This window comes from Coenobita brevimanus, chromosome 94 (assembly GCF_032717465.1).
Source record: "Coenobita brevimanus isolate Jiangsu-jjx chromosome 94, ASM3271746v2, whole genome shotgun sequence".
Classification (NCBI taxonomy): Eukaryota; Metazoa; Arthropoda; class Malacostraca; order Decapoda; family Coenobitidae; genus Coenobita; species Coenobita brevimanus.
Window position 1 is genome coordinate 42,140,155 of NC_137047.1, and position 20,231 is coordinate 42,160,385.

Sequence of the window (20,231 nt, forward strand, 5' to 3'; positions counted from 1 at the left end):
GTTGGTGGCGGTAATGTCAAAAAAGAGGGGGGCCGGCCATATGAGGTTTGCTACAAGGGCTTGGGAAGGAATTTCATTTTGTTCTGTGTTTGTGATAAATGGATGTATAAGAGATGTAGTGGTATTAGAGGTTAACTGCGAGATAATGCTGATTACATGTGTGCGGTGTGTCGAGGACAGCATGTGGAGATTATCAGGCGTGAAAGGATTGATCGTGCTGGTGAGTCTATCGAGTGTGTGGGAGAGTTTCTTTACTTGGGAGACATGCTATGTCTTGGAACTGGGGCTGGAACTAGCTCTGTGCTTAGAGTGGGGAGTGGTTGGAAAAAGTTCAGGGAGCTGTTGCCTCTCCTGACACTGACGGCCATATTCTTAAAAATAATTCCTTCCCTAAACTTTTCCTTCCCTTCGAAGGATTTTTCTTTCCCTTCAGTATGCGTAAAGATTTCCTTGGAAGGGAAGGAAAAATGTTCAGGTTGGTAGCCCTGTTAAACTAAAATGACCCATCCTGCTGATATTTGGTATGATGGAGCGTTAAATTTATAAACTAATACATCAAAACACGCATATCTCGTGCTGGATAATGAAAACACAACACATTCGAGACGTGGGAGGTTGCCACCACATCTATACTGTTGGTTTGTATTCAGCCATAAATGCCATTCTGGCCAACACCGCAGCGGTGTTCACTCCTCAAGACAATATTTTGATAACAAATTATATTCGAGGAATATTATTACGCTTAATGTTGTTATTAGTAAGTGTAAGAATCACTTGTTAACGTCCGTCTCGTGTACTCGCATGGCGACGCTCACTTGTTTTTTTTCCAGCTGGAAGACATGAGCCGAACCACACGTGTGACCTTGACGGCAGATTTTCCTTTTTCAGGCAAATTAACAACCAAAATGTTTCTTGAAATGAATCCTTGTTTGACCCTGGCCATAATGTATAAGATTTGTCAGTGTCAGATCATAAAAGACTGGATGAATATCGGAGGTAGTACGCCTGTTTGCTCTGTTTTTATCTGGCTTATTGTCTCAGCCGACAAGAGTAACACTTTTAAAGAGACACAAATAGCGCTTAAACATTAGTATAGCGTTGTAAACTGCATCAATAAAATTATACAGTAACTTCCGTCAACATTTCCAATATTTAAAAGACAATGAACCACAACAGAAAGCACAAAATTTATGAAGGAATTTTTGAAGAGAAGGGTCAAGGAATTCCTTCAAGTTCCAATAATTTCTGCTGCCCAGAGGAAAAATCTTTCCCTTCGCGCGGCCCAGGAAGGGAAGGATTTTATTAAGAATACCAATTCGGCTAAAGATTTCCTTCCCATGCCTCTACAAGGGAAGGAAATGTTTAAGAATATGGCCGTGAGAGCGCTATCCCTCTGCGCTACGAGATCTTCGTATGTGGCATGTGTAAGGTCTGTAATGCTGTATGGTAGTAAGACCCGGGCAGTAAAGGAAGAGGGTATTCACGGGCTCAGATGTACAGTCACGCGTACTAATTTCTGCTCAGGGGTTACCCCTTCCTTTCCCCCTCTACCCTGGACAGAGGGAAGGGGGGAATCGCGAACAAGTCTACCCCGCCTTCTGCCCCCAACTCCCCCACCCTCCACCTCCAGCTGCCAGTTACTGATTAGACGCAAATTTTCTCATGTCCAGTAAACATGGCTAAACTGTCGTCGCACACGCTTTCCACGGCCAAGATTTGGACTATATTTTTAGAATAAATTATTACCGTATTGAACTGCATTCTCAAATTGAAAATATTCACCATCATTGTAATCCAGTGTCGTCCGCTGCACAATTCTGGGTTCCAGTGCTTACCTTTTCACTTCCCCCAGCTCTCTCTCTCTCTGAATTTACTTTTCCCACTCACTCTTTCTTTTTAAATTTATATAACTTTCTCTTTGCTTCTCTCCCCCTCTCCCCCTTCTCTCTCGTTCTTTGTCTTAAGTCTTCCCCGCCTCTCACCCCTCCCCTCCCCCCACCTTAGGCCTGATCAGTAGTCAGTTATGCCGTCACCGCTCCTTCGTATATCGTGTGCAGGCAACATTTATCACACACACTTAGGTCAGATGTATGGAAAGCTAATTTATATATGTATATATATATATATATATATATATATATATATATATATATAGATATATGTATATATATATATATATATAATTGTATTTCTCATTATGTGCCAAGTTCAAATAGAGAACACCAGACCAATATTCGTAATTTTTATTAGAGTGACCGTTCCACTTCACATAGCTGGGTAGCTGGGCTTATAAACTGCACACACACACACACACACACACACACACACACACGACTTAAATTTTGCACTGACAGCGTGGCGACTACAAATATAGTCATTCTAACAACTGGATCTGCTGGCTCCAAACCTTCCCTGTCCCAGTCAAACTCCTCATTCAATAACCGGTTATTGAATGAGGAGTTTGACTGGGACAGGGAAGGTTTGTAGCCAGCAGATCCAGTTGTTAGAATGACTATATTTGTAGTCGCCACGCTGTCAGTGCAAAATTTAAGTCGTGTGTGTGTGTGTGTGTGTGTGTGTGTGTGTGTGTGTGTGTGTGTGTGCAGTTTATAAGCCCAGCTACCCAGCTATGTGAAGTGGAACGGTCACTCTAATAAAAATTACGAATATTGGTCTGGTGTTCTCTATTTGAACTTGGCACATAATGAGAAATACAATTTTATATATATAAAAAAAAAAAAAAATTAGCTTTCCATACATCTGACCTAAGTGTGTGTGATAAAATTATGTTGCCTGCACACGATATACGAAGGAGCGGTGACGGTATAACTGACTGCTGATCAGGGCTGGGATGTTCAAAAGATCGTTGCGAGACCCCGCTATGATCATCGTAACGCGCTCATAGCGGTCATCTTTGATCGTGAGCTACGACAACCGCTAAGGTGTATCTTCTAACGCTCGCGGCAACGCTCGTAGCTCACGATGATCCGATCGTAAAATCCGTTCCATTCCGTTCCTATCGTTCATAATGCAACCCAGCTAATAGTCGCTGAGCCAATCAGAAGAGAGATTTCATAAACCTTGAAAGATTGTGGGCCAATCAAAATCGAGTTTCAAAATGTTAAATACACTTATCCAAGCGCGCCATTACATCACTCAAACAACTACCATATTCATCCCAAGACATACAAGACATGACAAGTGACGAGTCCCCTACCAAACGAATTCGTCGAGCAAATTTTACACATGAGATGATGGCGTTAATACAGGGTTGGCTCGACAGACAGACAGTGCTGAAGAACAGTCACATCACCTTGGGTATAACTATAGTGTGGGGTGAAAGATCCTCATCATATTAACAAAACATAGTGATAATTTTGAAAATATCGAGATCCAAACTGAGACCCTTTTACCTGAATAAACTATACAGTATATCATTGGCTTCAGACTGTATCATTACAACTCCCACAGACTTAAACCATGTTTTAATGAACAGTGCATCGGTCTGCATTTTTACAGATGTAAGGGGGCACGATAGCTCAGTGGTAAAGCATCGAGCTCGTAATCGGGAGATTGCGAGTTCGAGCCTCGCCCGGGACTGCCGTGCCGGGAGTGGTAGGGCGCTCCTGTAACCTAGCTGGGCTATATGATCCAAAACAGGGTCTAGCTCGGGTGAACCCCATTTCTCCATTTACAGATGTAAGCAGTAGAAACGAAAAATTCCCCCTCTTTGCTTACCTCTTGGCATCTTAACTTCCTTAAGAGATTTTCTGTACAACACGTGTGCCACTCTTAATTATTTTGCTCACACGTCCCTGTGTTAAGCCTAATGTGTCAGCCAACACACTCTGAAATGAGCCACTTGCATAAAATCTGAATGTCATTAACACCTGCAAATGACATGGCACAGCACAGGATCTTCTTGTCGCTGGTCCAACTAGTCGTTCAACTCTTGCACACCAGTGAAGGAGTTCTTGTCTGGGAAACCTATAATATCTCAACAAATGTTCGTCACTGTGAGCAAATGGATCCATTATGTCTCTGTAGTTCCTCTCAAATCTCATCGCTCTTCGTAATGCCAGTTCTACCTGTAAAACAACTTGTAATTCCATCTTCGTACACAGAAAAGGGTAAATAAACAAACTTAGCATCACATGATTCGGTTTGTTTATTAGAGAAACATGCACTATGCGACACTACGATCAGCTTAAGGGTGCTTGTCAGAAATCATAGCTCTACGAGCAAATATGGAGGATGGAGGATCATAAAATTTGTTTGAACATACACCTTAGCGGTTTACGAGTGCGCTATGATTCTCGTACCTGCTACGATGAACTTAGCGACCGTTACGAGCTTTCGAACATCCCACCCCAGGCCTAAGGTGGGGGGAGGGGAGGGGTGGGAGGCGGGGAAGACTTAAGACAAAGAACGAGAGAGAAAGGGGAGAGGGGGAGAGAAGCAATGAGAAAGTTATATAAATTTAAAAAGAAAGAGTGAGTGGGAAAAGTAAATTCAGAGAGAGAGAGAGAGAGAGAAAGAGAGAGACAGAGACAGCTGGGGGAAGTGAAAAGGTAAGCACTGGAACCCAGAATTGTGCAGCGGACGACACTGGATTACAATGATGGTGAATATTTTCAATTTGAGAATGCAGTTCAATACGGTAATAATTTATTCTAAAAATATAGTCCAAATCTTGGCCGTTGAAAGCGTGTGCGACGACAGTTTAATCATGTTTACTGGACATGAGAAAATTTGTGTCTAATCAGTAACTGGCAGCTGGAGGTGGAGGGTGGGGGAGTTGGGGGCAGAAGGCGGGGTAGACTTGTTCGCGATTCCCCCCTTCCCTCTGTCCAGGGTAGAGGGGGAAAGGAAGGGGTAACCCCTGAGCAGAAATTAGTACGCGTGACTGTACAGAAATGACTATAATTAGGTGAATGTGCAGTGCGTCCTTCAATGCGAGGCCTGAGGGGGTTAGGTTTACGATGGAAGAGTTAAGAGGTGGTATGTAACTAGAGTGTGTTGGAGCTGTGATGAGGAGAGAAAGACTGGGATAGTTTGGGCACATGGAAAGAATGGGGGATGACAATTGGGTGCAGAAGGTGAGAAGTGTTAACGTTTGCGGTATGGCTGTGAGAGGCAGGACGAAAAAGATCTGGGACGAGGTCAGTGAGTGCGATCTCATTGATAAAGAAAGAATAGGGAGGCTGCCAGCGATCGAGCAGAATGGAAAGTCGCCATTAGGTGACCTAGGCCTAGGCATGTATGCATGTTGGAGCCTTTATAAACGGAACGAAATGAACAAAGCGAGTACTTTGGTGTCGTAAGGGATGTGGTCCATTATGTTTTAAAATCGAGGAGTGGTTGGGAATTACTGTTTACATAATACAGTTTAGGGGAGAGTGAGTGCTTACTTTAAACTTAAATGTGTGGCCTGAGTCGCTTCGCCTCAGACTCCTACTCTTCTCTTGAGTCAGTGAGGACTGAATCATGACGACTATGATGTATTCTGGGCAGATGCCAGGCAAAATGTTGCTTGCCCCGTATGGTTCTCGGGTAAGATGAAGTGCTGCAGGATGAGGAAAAAAATCTCATTCAAATGAAGTCACTCCCTCTCTCTGGCCGGAATTCTCTCTGAATGCCTCCAGGCAGCAACTCTTTCCATCCCAGGTAACTCCCTGTTTCCGTCTTAACCTTGGTCGTCTTCACTCGGGGTTGTTTAGTCTCAGGTATCACCCTATGAACGGAAGCAACCTCAGGAAGACGTTCCACTTGCCCGTATGTACAGCCGCAGTTCGTGTTCACGTTATTTTCCTGGAAATAAACCTCGGTTCAGTCTCATGGTGTAATCGCTTATGTTGTGCATGGTGGTACAGTGGTACTCTATGATCCGGCAAACAAATTTAGTACAAGAGGACTTGATTCACCGCTCCAAAACACTGTTTGGTGTCCATGTTTGATACCCAAAAAGTCAGACAGGGAGGACTAACACCTTCAGACTGTGAATCTTCGTCCTTTTGCATTGTAACAGCAACACGTACCTGAGTAAGTCCAGGATACCATAAGTTAGATCAGTTTGACTGAAAACCTCGCTGTCTGATTCACATTTGTTATGGATCACGCTTGCTAAGCGAATGTCTCCATTACCTCTGCGTCTTTACCACGTGTCTGAATGGTCTTTGCTGTTATATATAGCAAACCACAATTTATCAGACCAACAGACCTTGAGTCTTGCTGGCCTCCCATCCTTGTGATGTGCCTTGAGTGCGCTGAAGAGTGCCTTCAGTGAATACACTAGGATAACTGCATCACCAACGAAGTCAAGGCAAGCAAACATAAATTGCCAGTTGATATCACGGTGCCTTCGACTCACAGGACTCAAATGCTCCACCCCTTACAGACAGAAACACACGACACCACTCTCACAGCCTGAAGACAGGCCAGCTATGAGCCAAATAATTCCTGAGGAAACCCATAGAATCGCAAGGGTGCTCAGTGCCTTCTGATTTACTGAATCAAATGCCATCTCCAGATGCACATAAGAGGCTAGCAGTCCATCCAGAAACTCATGTTGGTGTTCCGTGATATAATGATTTATCAGAGTGTTAGGACATTGTAAACTGACAATGTCTAAGGAGTCTATCAGAATTCCATAGGTAAATGGTCCCGTTGTGCATCAACAACACGTGAGCACGAACATTCCCTTGCACACTGAGCACTGTAACATCACCGTAAATGCTACAGCCACACGGGTCTCTTTTTCCTCTCCAGATTGTCCAGTCAAGAGGCATAATGCCAGTCTGCTAAACGTTTTCCATGAACACAGGTAATAATTCTCACATCATTGTTTCGCCCTCAGTATTTATCAGCTCCTCAAGTATGCCACAAGCAACAGCTGCCCTACCACTTATCATCCTAGCCACTCTCTTCCTGATGTCATCAAAGCAGGCACAGAATCTTCACTTCATGAGAAAATAACTGATGGTGGCACACCACCCTATGGAAGCTTTTCACGGGGACGGGTTTCTGTGCCATATACTGCAGGTCAAAATATCCAGCCCAACAAGCCCTATAACCACCTACATCCAGCACGAACTATCCTACATCTAAAGTTAATGTCTAACATCGGAGGTAGCCTTGACACAGATATTCTTCAGTGCTTGAAAGGCAGGTCAGAGACCATTTGCATGGAAGTGACTCTCCTGCCTTGTCAGCGATTTATCCAACATACCCCTTCTTGTCCCTTCTCCTCCGGCAGTTGAATACCAACTCTAGTGGTAAAGACCTGGCTGCTGGAACCAGGATCTAGCATATATAAGACGAAAGCTTGGTACTCCAGCTTTCTTTATCCTAGCGAGATTATATTTCAAATAAATAAGTAAACAGGTACTTAAATACGGTAAATATAATATCTGTCTATCTATCTATATCCATCTATCTATCTAGGTATCTATATCCATCTACCTATCTATCTATATCCATCTATCTACCTATATCTATATCTATCTATCTATCTATCTATCTATGTCTATCTATCTATCTATCTATCTATATATATATATATATATATATATATATATATATATATGTTTGTGTGTGTGTGTGTTTGTGTGTGTGTGTGTGTGTGTGTGTGTGTTTATTTATTAATCTGTATAATATAGGTACATATATATATTTATACAATTGATATCCTAGGTGTTACTCTAAACCCCAACCTAAGCTGGACAGCTTATGTTAAATCCCTAGCTAAAAATGCCTCCAAAAAATTGGGACTTATGTACAGAGTCATGAGTTCTTCACTGACGAGCAGATGGCCGCAATATACAAAAGTCATGTGCGTTCTCAGATCGAATACTGTTCACCACTGCGGAGTGGATGTGGAGCGGTTGCACTGAGGCAGTTGGACAAAATTCAAAATAAAGCCTTTAGATTAATCAATAATCCTGCCATCACGCAAGACCTTCCTTCATTATCAGTACGTAGAGATGTTGCTTCTTTAGCATTATTTTATAGATATTTTTACCGTAAGTGTTCTAACGAATTGGCTTCAATTGTGCCTCCCCATCACATTTTCTCCCAAAATTCTCGGGCAGCTGGGAGCGCCCTTGAACTCACACTCTCTCCCTCGCAATGCAGAAACTCTGCTTATCAAAATTCATTTATCCCCAGAACTACTAGTCTCTGGAATTCATTTCCTAGGAGTTGCATCCCACAAACATTAAATCCACTTCAATTCAAAGCCAGTTGTTATAAATATTTTATGAATGGAGGATGCCTTTAGGCACATGAACTCATTCTTTTTCCCTTTGTTTTTCCTTCCTCCATTCATTATCTATTTAAAAAATATTATATATATTATGGATAGATAGATATAGATAGGTGTGTGTGTGTGTGTGTGTGTGTGTGTGTGTGTGTGTGTGTGTGTGTGTGTGTGTGTCATTATTGTGGCTGGGTTCAGCTGGTAATTGGTTAATACCGGCCTCTTCACCTATACTTCAATTCTTGTTTGCACAAATTCAAATGATTCTACAGTTGTTATAATTAATAGTTTTGATTTCCATTTCAGATGGTATAATAACAAGTTTTTCCAATTCGATTAAGTATATAGATGCCAACCTTTCCTGACATCACTACACATACCAAGTTACTTTGTCCTTACAGATGTACCCCTTCGTAACGCTCAGGTATGGACCTCATGTCGATGGTGACTTCCTGCCTGACGAGCCTGCGGTGATGATGTCAGAAGGGCGATACAACCTGGTGGATCTCATGTCCGGAGTCGCCGAGCATGAGGGAGCACAAACAGTTTACCGTGAGTAAACCTAATATTCATCTGCGAGTCTCAGCTTCTATTCCCAGAACACGATTGGTAATTTAGTTAGATGATTTTTCCCGTGTTAACAGGGTTTCGCTTCGTCAAAATATTACTAGATTCTCATCGTGTTCTAGCAAAGCGACTATTGACTAACGCCTTATCCCGTATGGGGAGACACCGTTATAATGTCATCTGAGTATTTTTTCATTCCTCATAGCAACATACCTTCCTCCACTGCACTCCCCTATAACCCACCTATTCCACCATCGTGTTTTTCCTACTGGTTCTTAGGCAGATTATTCTCCTACCAACATTTCTCTAATAATATCATCCGAACAGAATCCTTAGCCGACTTATCGTTCCTGGTGAAATATTTACTCTTACAACTTCATAAACTTAATACATATACTTGAAGCACTGCGTCAGTATTATTGATATACGAGTATATTACCTCAAAGAACACTGCCACATGACACTTTTTACTAGGGAATGCATTAGAAAATCATGTAGGTGTCTTGTTTAGAAATAAGACACTTAATCCCTACATTGTACTGGACAAAAAGGATCTCATTAATTGACCTCCTTTACTTTATTCTAGAGTTGGTATGTAAACTGAAATTTTTTTTCATTCTTGATCAGCACCTCTCCAACAGTGTGGGTTGAAGCAAGATGACACGCTTGCATCATTTCATCTTTCGCCTGTGCTTATATTTCTTCTCGTGATGATGAGCTGTTTCATGATTTCTGCAATATAATACACATATAACAACATAGTGCATCATTTTATCTGTCTCTGCCTTTGGTTTTATGCCATACTTTCAGTCGGAAAATCACCGAATGTCTAATTGTTACATTTCGCATCACTAACATAAGATTCCTCGAATCATCATCATCATCATCATCTTCATCTTCATCACATAATCCTAAGTAAGGGGTGTAGGATCCTCGCTGGGATAATAGAAAAACACAGATACTGAACAGTGGCCAGGGAATACAAGCCACATATCCATTCACATATCACTAAAGCTTCTCAGTTCATAAAGGAAAAAATATGAGCCTGCTTCGTTACCTTACGCTGTACTCTATTCGGGATTTTCTTAGTTTCTATACAATTACGTTGCTTTATTGCATTCATGCTAAATCAAGATGATTTTTTTAATATTTCTTAAGGCATTAAATTCTTGTCCTTCCTACCACCAGGGTTTGCCTTGATCTCAGTATTTCATCCATAGACTGAATGGCCTGGAAGTTACGCCGCATCTAGCTGGGCAAAGTATCTCTATATAGCCTTTCTAGAATTTGCAGTTCAGGAATTCAAAATTATTCTATTGCCCAAAAATGTACAACGACACGTACAAGGCTACCAGAATGTATGCTGAACCACGGGATGCTTTACAAAAAAATCATAATAAAGGCACGTGTTTTATTCGGCTTTACAATACTGACTGAATTCAGTTCGAAATTACCCTCTACTTTGTTTGTTCTTTGGTTCTTACCACATTGTTCACACATACAAGCGAATATACATAGGCTACCCAGCGATGTCTGTTTATCTGTCTATTAAATGTGTAAATGTGGATATATAGATAATCACATCACGTATCTTTGTGGTCGTTCTACTGTATGATTCTAATGTAATCTACCAATACTCTTTCAGGAGACAACTGTGTTCCATATTGGTGGTTCTGTTCCATCACCAGATATCCTTGTCTTATTCGTTAACTACATTCAAAACTAATCATCAAGCCCTATCCACCCCTATGCTGATGATCATACACCTTTCACTTTTCCACTTGCTTCTCACAGCATCTGTCATCTCACTTTCTTGAACATTCACAGGATGATACTTAGGTACACATGGTTCTGAACTGTGTCTTATTTATGATTAAGCTAAAAGAAGGTATTAAATTAATCAAAAACTAAGCTCGTGAATCTTTCAGTATATGTACAGTACTAAACCGACTTTCCTTAACTGTATATGAGGTCACAGAAGTGGGTCTGGATGGACGTACTCTGACGTGACTGGACTTTATCTAACCTAAAGAAAGATGAATATCCTTAAACTGACTGAAACTGATCTAACTGGATCTGAGCAAAACTTATTTTACTAAAGTGAACAAAAAGGACCGGAGTTCAATAGAAATGGTGTGATTTCACAAATGATCTGTCAGGCAAGGGTTTGGGGGCATGGGGGCATACACTCCCAATTTTGGCTGACCTGTGATTATTTGTAATAAAAAGGACTATATTACTTACCAGATTATGCAAAAAGTTACTTATGTCAATGTTTTCTTTTAATCACTTCAATGAAATGATGGATTTGGTATTAAATTTTGAGAAATTTGGTATGAGTCAAAATGAATCCATACCTGTGGTATTTCCGGTAGGTATCACGTCCCAACACCTGTTCCAGATATTGAATCTGGTCATGGTGGTATAACATTGTGCTTCGCTTACCAGGTTGCAAGGAAACTAACTGAATCACAAGGCAGTTTGCTTAATCCTTAATTCACAGAGTACAAACCCCTAATTTTGACAGTCACTCTGGTTATTACATATGGTCAGCCTGCATCACATACTACACAATACCTTCAGCAATCATATAGGGATGGCAGGTACGTTCCACCAATGCTAAGCACTTTAAAAATCATCGTCAACATTTTCCAGTCTACATCTCGCTCTCGATTTCAGGTTTATGCAAACGACAAGAGATCCTGTGGAGCATTAACCTGGTTGCTATCCAGGGAGCTGTATTATTCGATTTCAGCTATTGCTATTCTGCTTGAACTCTTACTCCTCTGGACTATTACTGTTCTGTCTCAACTGTTTTTGTTCTGTTTCAACTTTTACAGTTCTGTGTCAACTACAGTTGTTCTGTTGCAAGTATTACTGTTCTGTTTCAAACATTACTAAGTGTGAGTGTATAAGTGTGAGTATATTAGACTAAGAATGTTATCATTGTCGCCTTTACTCCTTTCGGGGTGAGTACATCTCCTGTGCTGTACTCCAGCCAACGCCACAGTATATGACTGTTGACCACATTACAAACTCTGACAGAGCTGTTTGAAAATGAGGACAAGCAATGGAGTCTCTTCAATAACTTCGATGTCCAGGCACCCGACTTTTTGCTATTGTCCCAAGGACCCTTCCCGTCTCAGCTGGACCACCAGCTCTTCGAGCACTATGTCGGTGGTGTCAAGATCAGGGAGGAGGATGCTGACAAAATCTGCAAGGTAATTAACCTTCCACTACCGTGCTTTCTATAATACTTTATTCCACTTAGCCGCAGACGATTTTATCTAGCTAACTAAGTTGTAAGGCTCTGAGTCATAAATTCTTTGCTGTTAGCTTTCACGTGCTCAGGATAGATTTAGCACTGTATTCCAGGTAACACAGACGATTTTATTCAGCTGGGAGACAGTCATTACAATTCTCAGAACGATATTATCATCAACATACTCCTCTTGCTTGTACCTGATATTTATATTCACCTTTGAGGCAAGTTTTCGATGTGGATGGATTAGATTTAGCTTTCATTAACCTCTTCAATGTTAGACATCACTCTGAAGTTGGATATAACCATTTGGAGATATCAAAAAACAATATAAAAATACGAGAAAGTCTGATTCAGGTTATTGTTGTTGTTACTGTTTAAGATGACAATGCTTTACGCCAGTCCATCTGGTCAAGCAGATCCGTCGACCACAGGTAAGCAACTACCCTACCCCTGTGAGATCGTTCCATAGGTTTTTTTCACTGTTGATAACTTCTCTGTGTCTTATTGTGACATGTACTACGCAGTGTTCCATTAGGTGTGTTATGTTGTGTGGGCCTGTTACAAGTGGGACACGTGTCATCTACGATTCCACCCAATCCAAATCTGAACTTATACCGGTAACTGAGGAGGGTTGGATACTGTCCTCATCCAAGCCTAACACGAGTATCGACCAAGTATACCTGTAATGAGTGGATGTTGGCAAGGAAGCTTCTATTACAACGTTCTGATCGAGGTGTTGTATTGCTGTAAGCGTAAAATGGGTATGTGAGTATTTCTGCATTGCCAATGTTGGAATATCTTAGGATGGGAAGTTTTGAACGGAATTTGGTAATGTTCCTATAGAAACTATTTTATGTGTCTAGTTGTGGTGTGTGGATCTATCACGCAATGACAGGGGTGCTGTGTTAGCTCACACTGTCACCTAGAATTGTGTGCCTTTCATGTCAAGATACTGACATGTTCCTGTCCCACATTGCCACAGACTCCAACGGCAGTAGTTCAGTGTAAGAAGGACGTTGCCCGGTGAGTTGTTTTTCCTACGGTCAGGTTTTCGGTGTGCAACAACGAGATCAGCTCAGGCGTCCTAAATAAACCCTGACTTCTTAAGTACACTGTCTTTATTTTCCAAATAATTACACTTAAAGCTTGCACACTATGCTTCATTGTTTTCACAAGTACCAGTGCTATACTATCTTCACTAACTGCACTGACACTGAACTAAACTCATACTGACCTGAAAAACTCCTCTAGTCCCTTCCCCATCCTTATATAAGCTTCCTGTTTATTAAATTGATCTACTACGTTCTCGGAGAACCACAGTTACCAGCTCGAAGACATCCAAAATATACAGAGTTTTCTTACACTGTGTAACACTTTAAATTATTTAGCATAAAAACTGAGATACAATTTCATAGCTTAACAATCACATAAATAAAACATAGAGAAAAAGAGCACAAAAATTAATGTACAACTTAAAAAATACCTCTGCTCACAAACAGCAGGCTAACTGGCAACTCTGACATGTAAATGAAAAATATGAGAAATACTGAGAACCTTCCAGCACTTCCCATCTAACAAATCTAGCTTCTCAACACTACCCCCTCCCTAGTCCTTTGTCATCCCAACAAAACTACACAATGTATACAAACATAATCCTTCGTCCAAACTAAACATTTAATTGTACACAAAATAATCCTTCAAGTTAACAGGTCATCTCCTATGCCACTTCTGATGATGTCCCTGCCCTCCACACAGTCCACTCTTCCTGGAATGTCATGGTCTTCTTCCTGCTGCATTTCTCTTGGGAACCTGTCACCATCCTCTTGTACTTCAGCTTCTTGGACCTCCTCAACATTCTTGGCTGCGGGAGAGCACGATTCCTTGGAGATGTCCCGGCTGTACTGTCCCGGCCCAAGGTAGTGCCACAGATGATTCACGTGTACTGTACCACCTTCGGGCTAGACTTCTGGCCCCCCCAAATCTGGTACGTTAGGTCTAATAGACAGTCCAACGCAGTATAAGACCCGTCCCACAGGCTCAGGAGCTTCGGTGACTGTCCCTTCTTCCGCTGAGGATAGTATAACCATATATTTTCACCATCCTTGAAGCTCACCTCACTTGTCTTGGCATCATATTTGCACTTCATAACCCCTCCTGAAAACTTAAGGGCTCCTTGCACTTGATGTACCTCAGGCAGCCTTTCCTGAAGATGCTTCACATAGTTGAAGGTGTCTGTAGGCAGCTGTTCTCCAGGTGGTCAACAGGTAAACGTAACTCGTGCCCCAGCATCAATTTTGCAGGGATGTAGCCGGTAAACTCATGGGCTGCAGACTGGTATGCCATCAGCAACACAGGTAATTTCTGGTCCCATTCCATCTGTCTGTTTACACAGCACTTGGTAAGATCTGGTCCCAGGCTTCGGTTCAATTTCTCCAACATCCCATCTGACTGTGGCCTTAGTGGGGCATTCAGGTGTTCTTGATCCCCAGTAACTTGCAGCACTCGCAGAACGCAGCACACTCAAAGTTTTTACCCTGGACTGAACGTAGCTCCTGTGGCATCCTAAAACAACAGAAGAACTGGTCAACCAACACCTGAGCAACAGTCACAGCCTCTTGATTGGGGATGGCATAGGCTTCTGGCCACTTTGTGAAGTAGTCCATGGCGACACATATATACTGTTCTCCTCTTTCAGTGAGTGGTAGAGGTCCAGCAATGTCCGCTGCTACTCTTCCCGTCAGTGCACCCATCTGTAACAGCTGGAGAGGGGCACAACCACGTTTCTTCGGTCCCTTCTGGGCACAGCATACATCACAGGCTTGAAACCACTCTTCAGTGTCCTGACACATGCCAGTCCAGTAGAACCTCTGTTGCAGCCGACTTAGAGTTTTCTTCACTCCTAGGAGTCCACTAGTGATCTGGTTATGAGACTCATTCAAGATCTCAACCTTCGTATTCTTCAGAACCATCAGTTGCCAATACTTGCTGAGGCCATCAGGTGTCTCCCAGTGACACTCCAGTAGTCCACTCTTGAAATGAACAAGGTCCCATTGACTCCAGTAGCTCTTAGTCGCAGGGCTGAACCTGGAAGAGTCTTCCCACGATGGTCGCACTGTACTCTGCTGCAGCTACTCTTGCACTGGTTGTAAATCTGCATTCTCCAACTGCATCCTCTTCAGGTCTTCTTCAACTGACACTGGCCCTGTCACCACAGTACAGTTGCATTTCTTGCTCTGATCTTCTTTTTTACTACACTGCCAGCACTCTGCGTCACAAGGCCAACGACTCAAGCTGTCAGCATTGCCATGTAACCGAGCCAGAGTGCTAGTTGTCCTTCCAGATTCTTTAAGATCTTCAGCCACTTGAATGCTGCATGGTCTGTCCTGATGATGAAGTAGGACCCATACAAATAGGGATGGAGGAAATCAAGGCTCTTCATCACTGCCAAGAGCTCTGTATGGGTCACACAATAGTTCTGTTCCTGTGGGCTGTGCTTCTTGCTGTATTAAGCCACCATATACTCTTTTTTGTCCTTCTTCGACAGGACTCCACCAATACCATGGCCAGTAGCATCGCAGTCCAGGAAGAATGACTTACTCTGACCTAGGAACGGCAATACTGGAGAGCTTACCAATGCATGCTTGAGTTCATCGAAGGCCTTCTGGGTCACTGCTGTCCACACAAACTCCTGCCTCTTCCCCAACAGCTTGTGCAGAGGTGCAGCTATCATTTCAAAGTCCTTGACAAAATGTAGGTAGGAGGTACACAAACCCAGGAAACTCTGTAGCTCCTTCACACAAGTTGGAACCAACCAGTTTTTCACAACTGCCACCTTCTCTTGATCAATACAGACGCCACCCTTGCCTACAATGTGTCCCAGGCACTTCACTTCCATCTGAAACAAGTAGCAATTCTTCAGGTTCAGCTTGAGATGCGCCTCTTGGATCCTGTTGAACACCTCAGACAACCTCTCCAGTTCCTAGTCGAAAGTCCGTCCAAACACAATTACATCATCTAGATAGATGAGAGAGGTCTGCCAGTGCAGGCCTTCCAGTACGCAATCCATGAGACGCTCAAAAGTAGCTGGGGCATGGCATAGGCCAAATGGTTTCATTTAAACTCCATAAACCCAGCCTGTATGAAAACACTGTTTTCTCCTTGTCCTTCTCTGCAACTTTGACCTGATTATATCCTGCTTTCATATTTAGGGTGGAGAACCAATTGTCACCTGACAGAACATCCAGTGTGTCATCAGTTCTCAGCAAGGGGTATTCAACCTTCACTGACACTTCATTCAGGGCTTGATAATCTACGCAGCACCTTACCGAGCCATCCTATTTCCTTACCACTGCTTGTGCCCAAGGACTGTTGGACTTTTCTATCACTTCTTGACTGAAGATTCTCAATCATCCTCTCCATTTCTTGCCATTGGGCTGGCACCATCCTCCTTGCTGGCTGTTTAAACGGGTGGTGATCCCCAGTGTCAATACAGTGTTCCACCAAATTAGTGCATCCCAGGTCTAGGTCTCTGGTGGAAAAGTCATAAGCAAATTTCGTTAGCAACTGCCTCACCTTCAGCACATGTGAGTCAACCAGGCTTTGTCAACTCCTTGATAATAGGTCTTGTAAGTGGTCTGGCAGATACACATCTTCTCTATGCTCCTTTCACAGGCCTTCCTCTGATGCCACTTAAGCCACCCCATCCCGACGTTTTCTGGGCAGTGGTATGCCCCAGTCCCGACATTTTTGGACCTTTTTTTTTTTAGGCTCAAACATTCACTTTTGGTGAGAAACATCGAAAATTCATAGAGAAATCGCTCACCTGAGGTTTAAAATACTCGATCCAGGTACGAGTACCTCCTTACATGACTGGGTTTTCTAACAGGCTGGCACTAACGAAAACGAGTTCTATGGGACGGTAACTATTTTATCCACTCATAAACAGTATTTATTTATTTACTTCGTACAAATGTATATGTAGTACAAGAGTATATTGGTTTTCAAACAGTAATATAGGCATTATAAGCATTGTTTCACTCACTAACTCATCACCATTCATGACCTTTTTTTCCCACATTACCTGATCATCATTTCCTCTATTGCTATGTAAACTTTGTCATCCACATCGTCATCGATTGGGGAATCACTCTGGCCCTGAATGTCTTTATTTGCCAGGTCACTGGTAACAGGTGAATTGCCGAGACAATGGCGTGCAGGGGGGGTAGAGGTTATGCGATGTAAGGCATTGTCCCTGCTTGGCATCTTGTTGAGGAATAGAGGAAGGTGTCCCGTGTATACAAGCCAAAAATCACTTGCGAAATCACTTGTGAAAATAGAATATTGTGCAAATTAGGGACCTTCCAATGTTGCCGCGTTAATTTACGTCTCCGGGATATGAGTGCACATCATGTGAGGACGTGAATTCACGTCTCCGGGACGGGGCGGGTTAAGGTCCACCACTTGGCCCTGTTCCACAATTTCTCCCTCGTTGATCTTCTGTGTCTCATAGGAGAAATTGGCCACTACAACTGGCACTTCATCTGCACTTATTTCCACCAAAATCCTCCCAACCATCACTCTAGTGTTAATCTTCCATCTTGCACCATCCATTACGCTCCACCACCCCGAGACAGCTGTCAAAAGAACTGCTCACCTTGCACTGGGGCAATAGTTCTGATTCTGGGGATATCACTGTAGTGCATAGTGCCCTCACCTTACCACTGAAATAGTGCATCTCACTGCCTTGATGGGAACCGACTTTCCTCAGACCTTGAGTCTCATTTTTTTTTTTATGCAAGGAAGAAGGAACCAAAGGCCAGGAGCCCACAAATTGTTTCTTCCAAGAAAAAAGACAAAAACAATACAAAAGAGAACCAAATTCAAGATCCATTCATTTCAAGATGCTTGGACACATTGCGTTTGAAAGACTGAGATCATAGGAAGTAGGAATTACAGACAGAAGGAGACAGTTCCAGGGTTTACCTGTTGCATAAATGAAAGACTAGAAGTAACAGTTAACTCGTGCATTAGAGAGTTGGACAGAAAGGGGATGAGAGTTTGTTGCTAGACAGGCGCTACGCACCTGTCATAGAGGTAGAGGGATGCATGCAGACAGTTCAAAGGAGCAATGACCATTGAAGGAGCGATAGAAAAGAGATAAAGATGCAACAGTGCTGCGAAAAGACAGAGGTTGAATGGAACCAGTAAGAGGAGGAGTGTTAATGAGACGAAAAGCCTTTGACTCCCCCCTATTGAGAAGAGCTGCATATGCTGAGCCTCCCCACACATGAGAGTTGTACTCCACACAGGGGCAAATATAATCCATGTATAAGTCAACAACTGTGCAAGGGTAAAGAAGGTACAAAGTCGGCTTAGCACACCTAATCTCTTCGAAGCAGATTTTACAAGAAATGCAATATGATCTTTCATAAGATAATTCCCGAGTCAATTAAACCCAAAGCATGTTCAAGGATGATGCTGGATTGAGCTGAATATTATTAAACATCAGTGGGTACTCCTGTGGAAGAGTTTGTCAGGTTCATTGGTGTAAGAACTGAGTCTCTGATGCATTAAAAACAACAAGATTATTTTTTCCCTAGTCAGAGATACGAGCCAAGTCAGACTTTAGGTGTGCCATAGCCTCATCCCTTGTTTGTTGAAGTAGCTTGAGATGGACGTTGTGGGAACCGAATGGAAAGGTGAAGGGTGGAATCATCAGCATACGAGTGGATAGGGTTTGATGTACAGCTTAGAAGATCAATGATGAATAAAAGGAGGAGAGTTGGTGATAGGACAGAGCCCTGAGGAACACCACTGTTGATAGATCTAGGAGAAGAATGATGGCCATCTACAATAGCAGCTATATGTCACAAAAGACTTTGTAACGTTTTGTAGTGGAGTTTTGTAGATTAGTTATATATGTATTAGACTTGTGGACGAGCTGTTGTTATACGTGAGTTCCCATTTGTCATGAAATGACATGAGAGGCAAAGATGAGTATGGGACTATTTTTATTTGTCTTGGAAATATTAACAAAGTCTCTCACACACGAGTGAAGTTAAGTGGAGACCCACGAGCTACCTCCTGTCTCTCTCTCTCTCTCTTCCATGTTGCTAGGCTCGTTCTCCCTACTATAGTAGCCGCAGCGAGAAATGAACGCTGTGGTGGGGCAGGCGGGATGACCGGGGATTCCCCCACTGTAGCCATATCCACATGTCACCGACCATCGGCCACCGCTGCAGCCCCGCTCCATGATCCTTACCCTGTGTCTCTGGCTTTCTCTATCTCTCTCGGTTTCTATATAAACTGGTGTATTTCCGAAACTTATTATGAAATTATTATGACTTTTGTTCCACACCACCACTGAGGTAAAAATCAAGGAGAGTTTTCTGTATAAAGGTTTCCCCCCCCTCCTAAATGTGGCATATGAGCGGGGGAGTGCGGCCTTGCCGATACCTCCGCCTGACCTATAATTATACACTTGCCAGAACTGACCTGCCCTCAGACAAGGGAGGGGGGGAAACCTTTATACAGAAAACTCTCCTTGATTTTTACCTCAGTGGTGGTGTGGAACAAAATTCATAATAATTTCATAATTAGTTTCGGAAATACACCAGTTTATATAGAAACCGAGAGAGAAAGAGAAAGCCAGAGACACAGGGTAAGGATCATGGAGCGGGGCTGCAGTGGTGGCCGATGGTTGGTGACATCCTACCTCTATGGTCAGTGACATGTGGATATGGCTACAGTGGGGGAATCCCCGGTCATCCCGCCTGCCCCACCACAGCGTTCATTTCTCGCTGCGGCTACTATACCTGCCGGTTCTATGGCCTGTCTCCTTCTGAGCTCTGCTTCCTAAATTCTGGTGTAGCAGGGGTCGTGTCACGTGTGTTACACTGTGGTTGGAAAGTTCTAGAAACCTGTGTGTGAGTATGTGTGTATGTGTGTGTATGGTCACGAGGCGCTGTCGTGTGCCTATAAAGCATTCCTTGAGTTAAGAGTGTGTAAGCATGTTTAGCATTGCTCGATTCTCGCAGACACAATACCTTCTCATCATCTGACTTGCTGCTTCTATCTGTCTCTCTATCTATCTTTTTATCTATTTATCTATTATGATTTGTAATTATAATATGGAGTCCTAAC

General features: G+C 42.7%; 1 protein-coding gene across 1 annotated transcript in view; it reads left to right on the forward strand.

Moving 5' to 3' along the window:
• Positions 1 to 20,231, forward strand: part of LOC145412898 (carboxylic ester hydrolase-like) — a 64,170-nt gene that overhangs the window by 19,379 nt on the left and 24,560 nt on the right. The window contains exons 6-8 of the mRNA XM_080282695.1: positions 8,659 to 8,809; positions 11,870 to 12,045; positions 13,799 to 14,005. Of these exons, the coding sequence (XP_080138821.1) occupies positions 8,659 to 8,809; positions 11,870 to 12,045; positions 13,799 to 14,005 (534 nt within the window). The remainder of the gene's footprint in view (positions 1 to 8,658; positions 8,810 to 11,869; positions 12,046 to 13,798; positions 14,006 to 20,231) is intronic.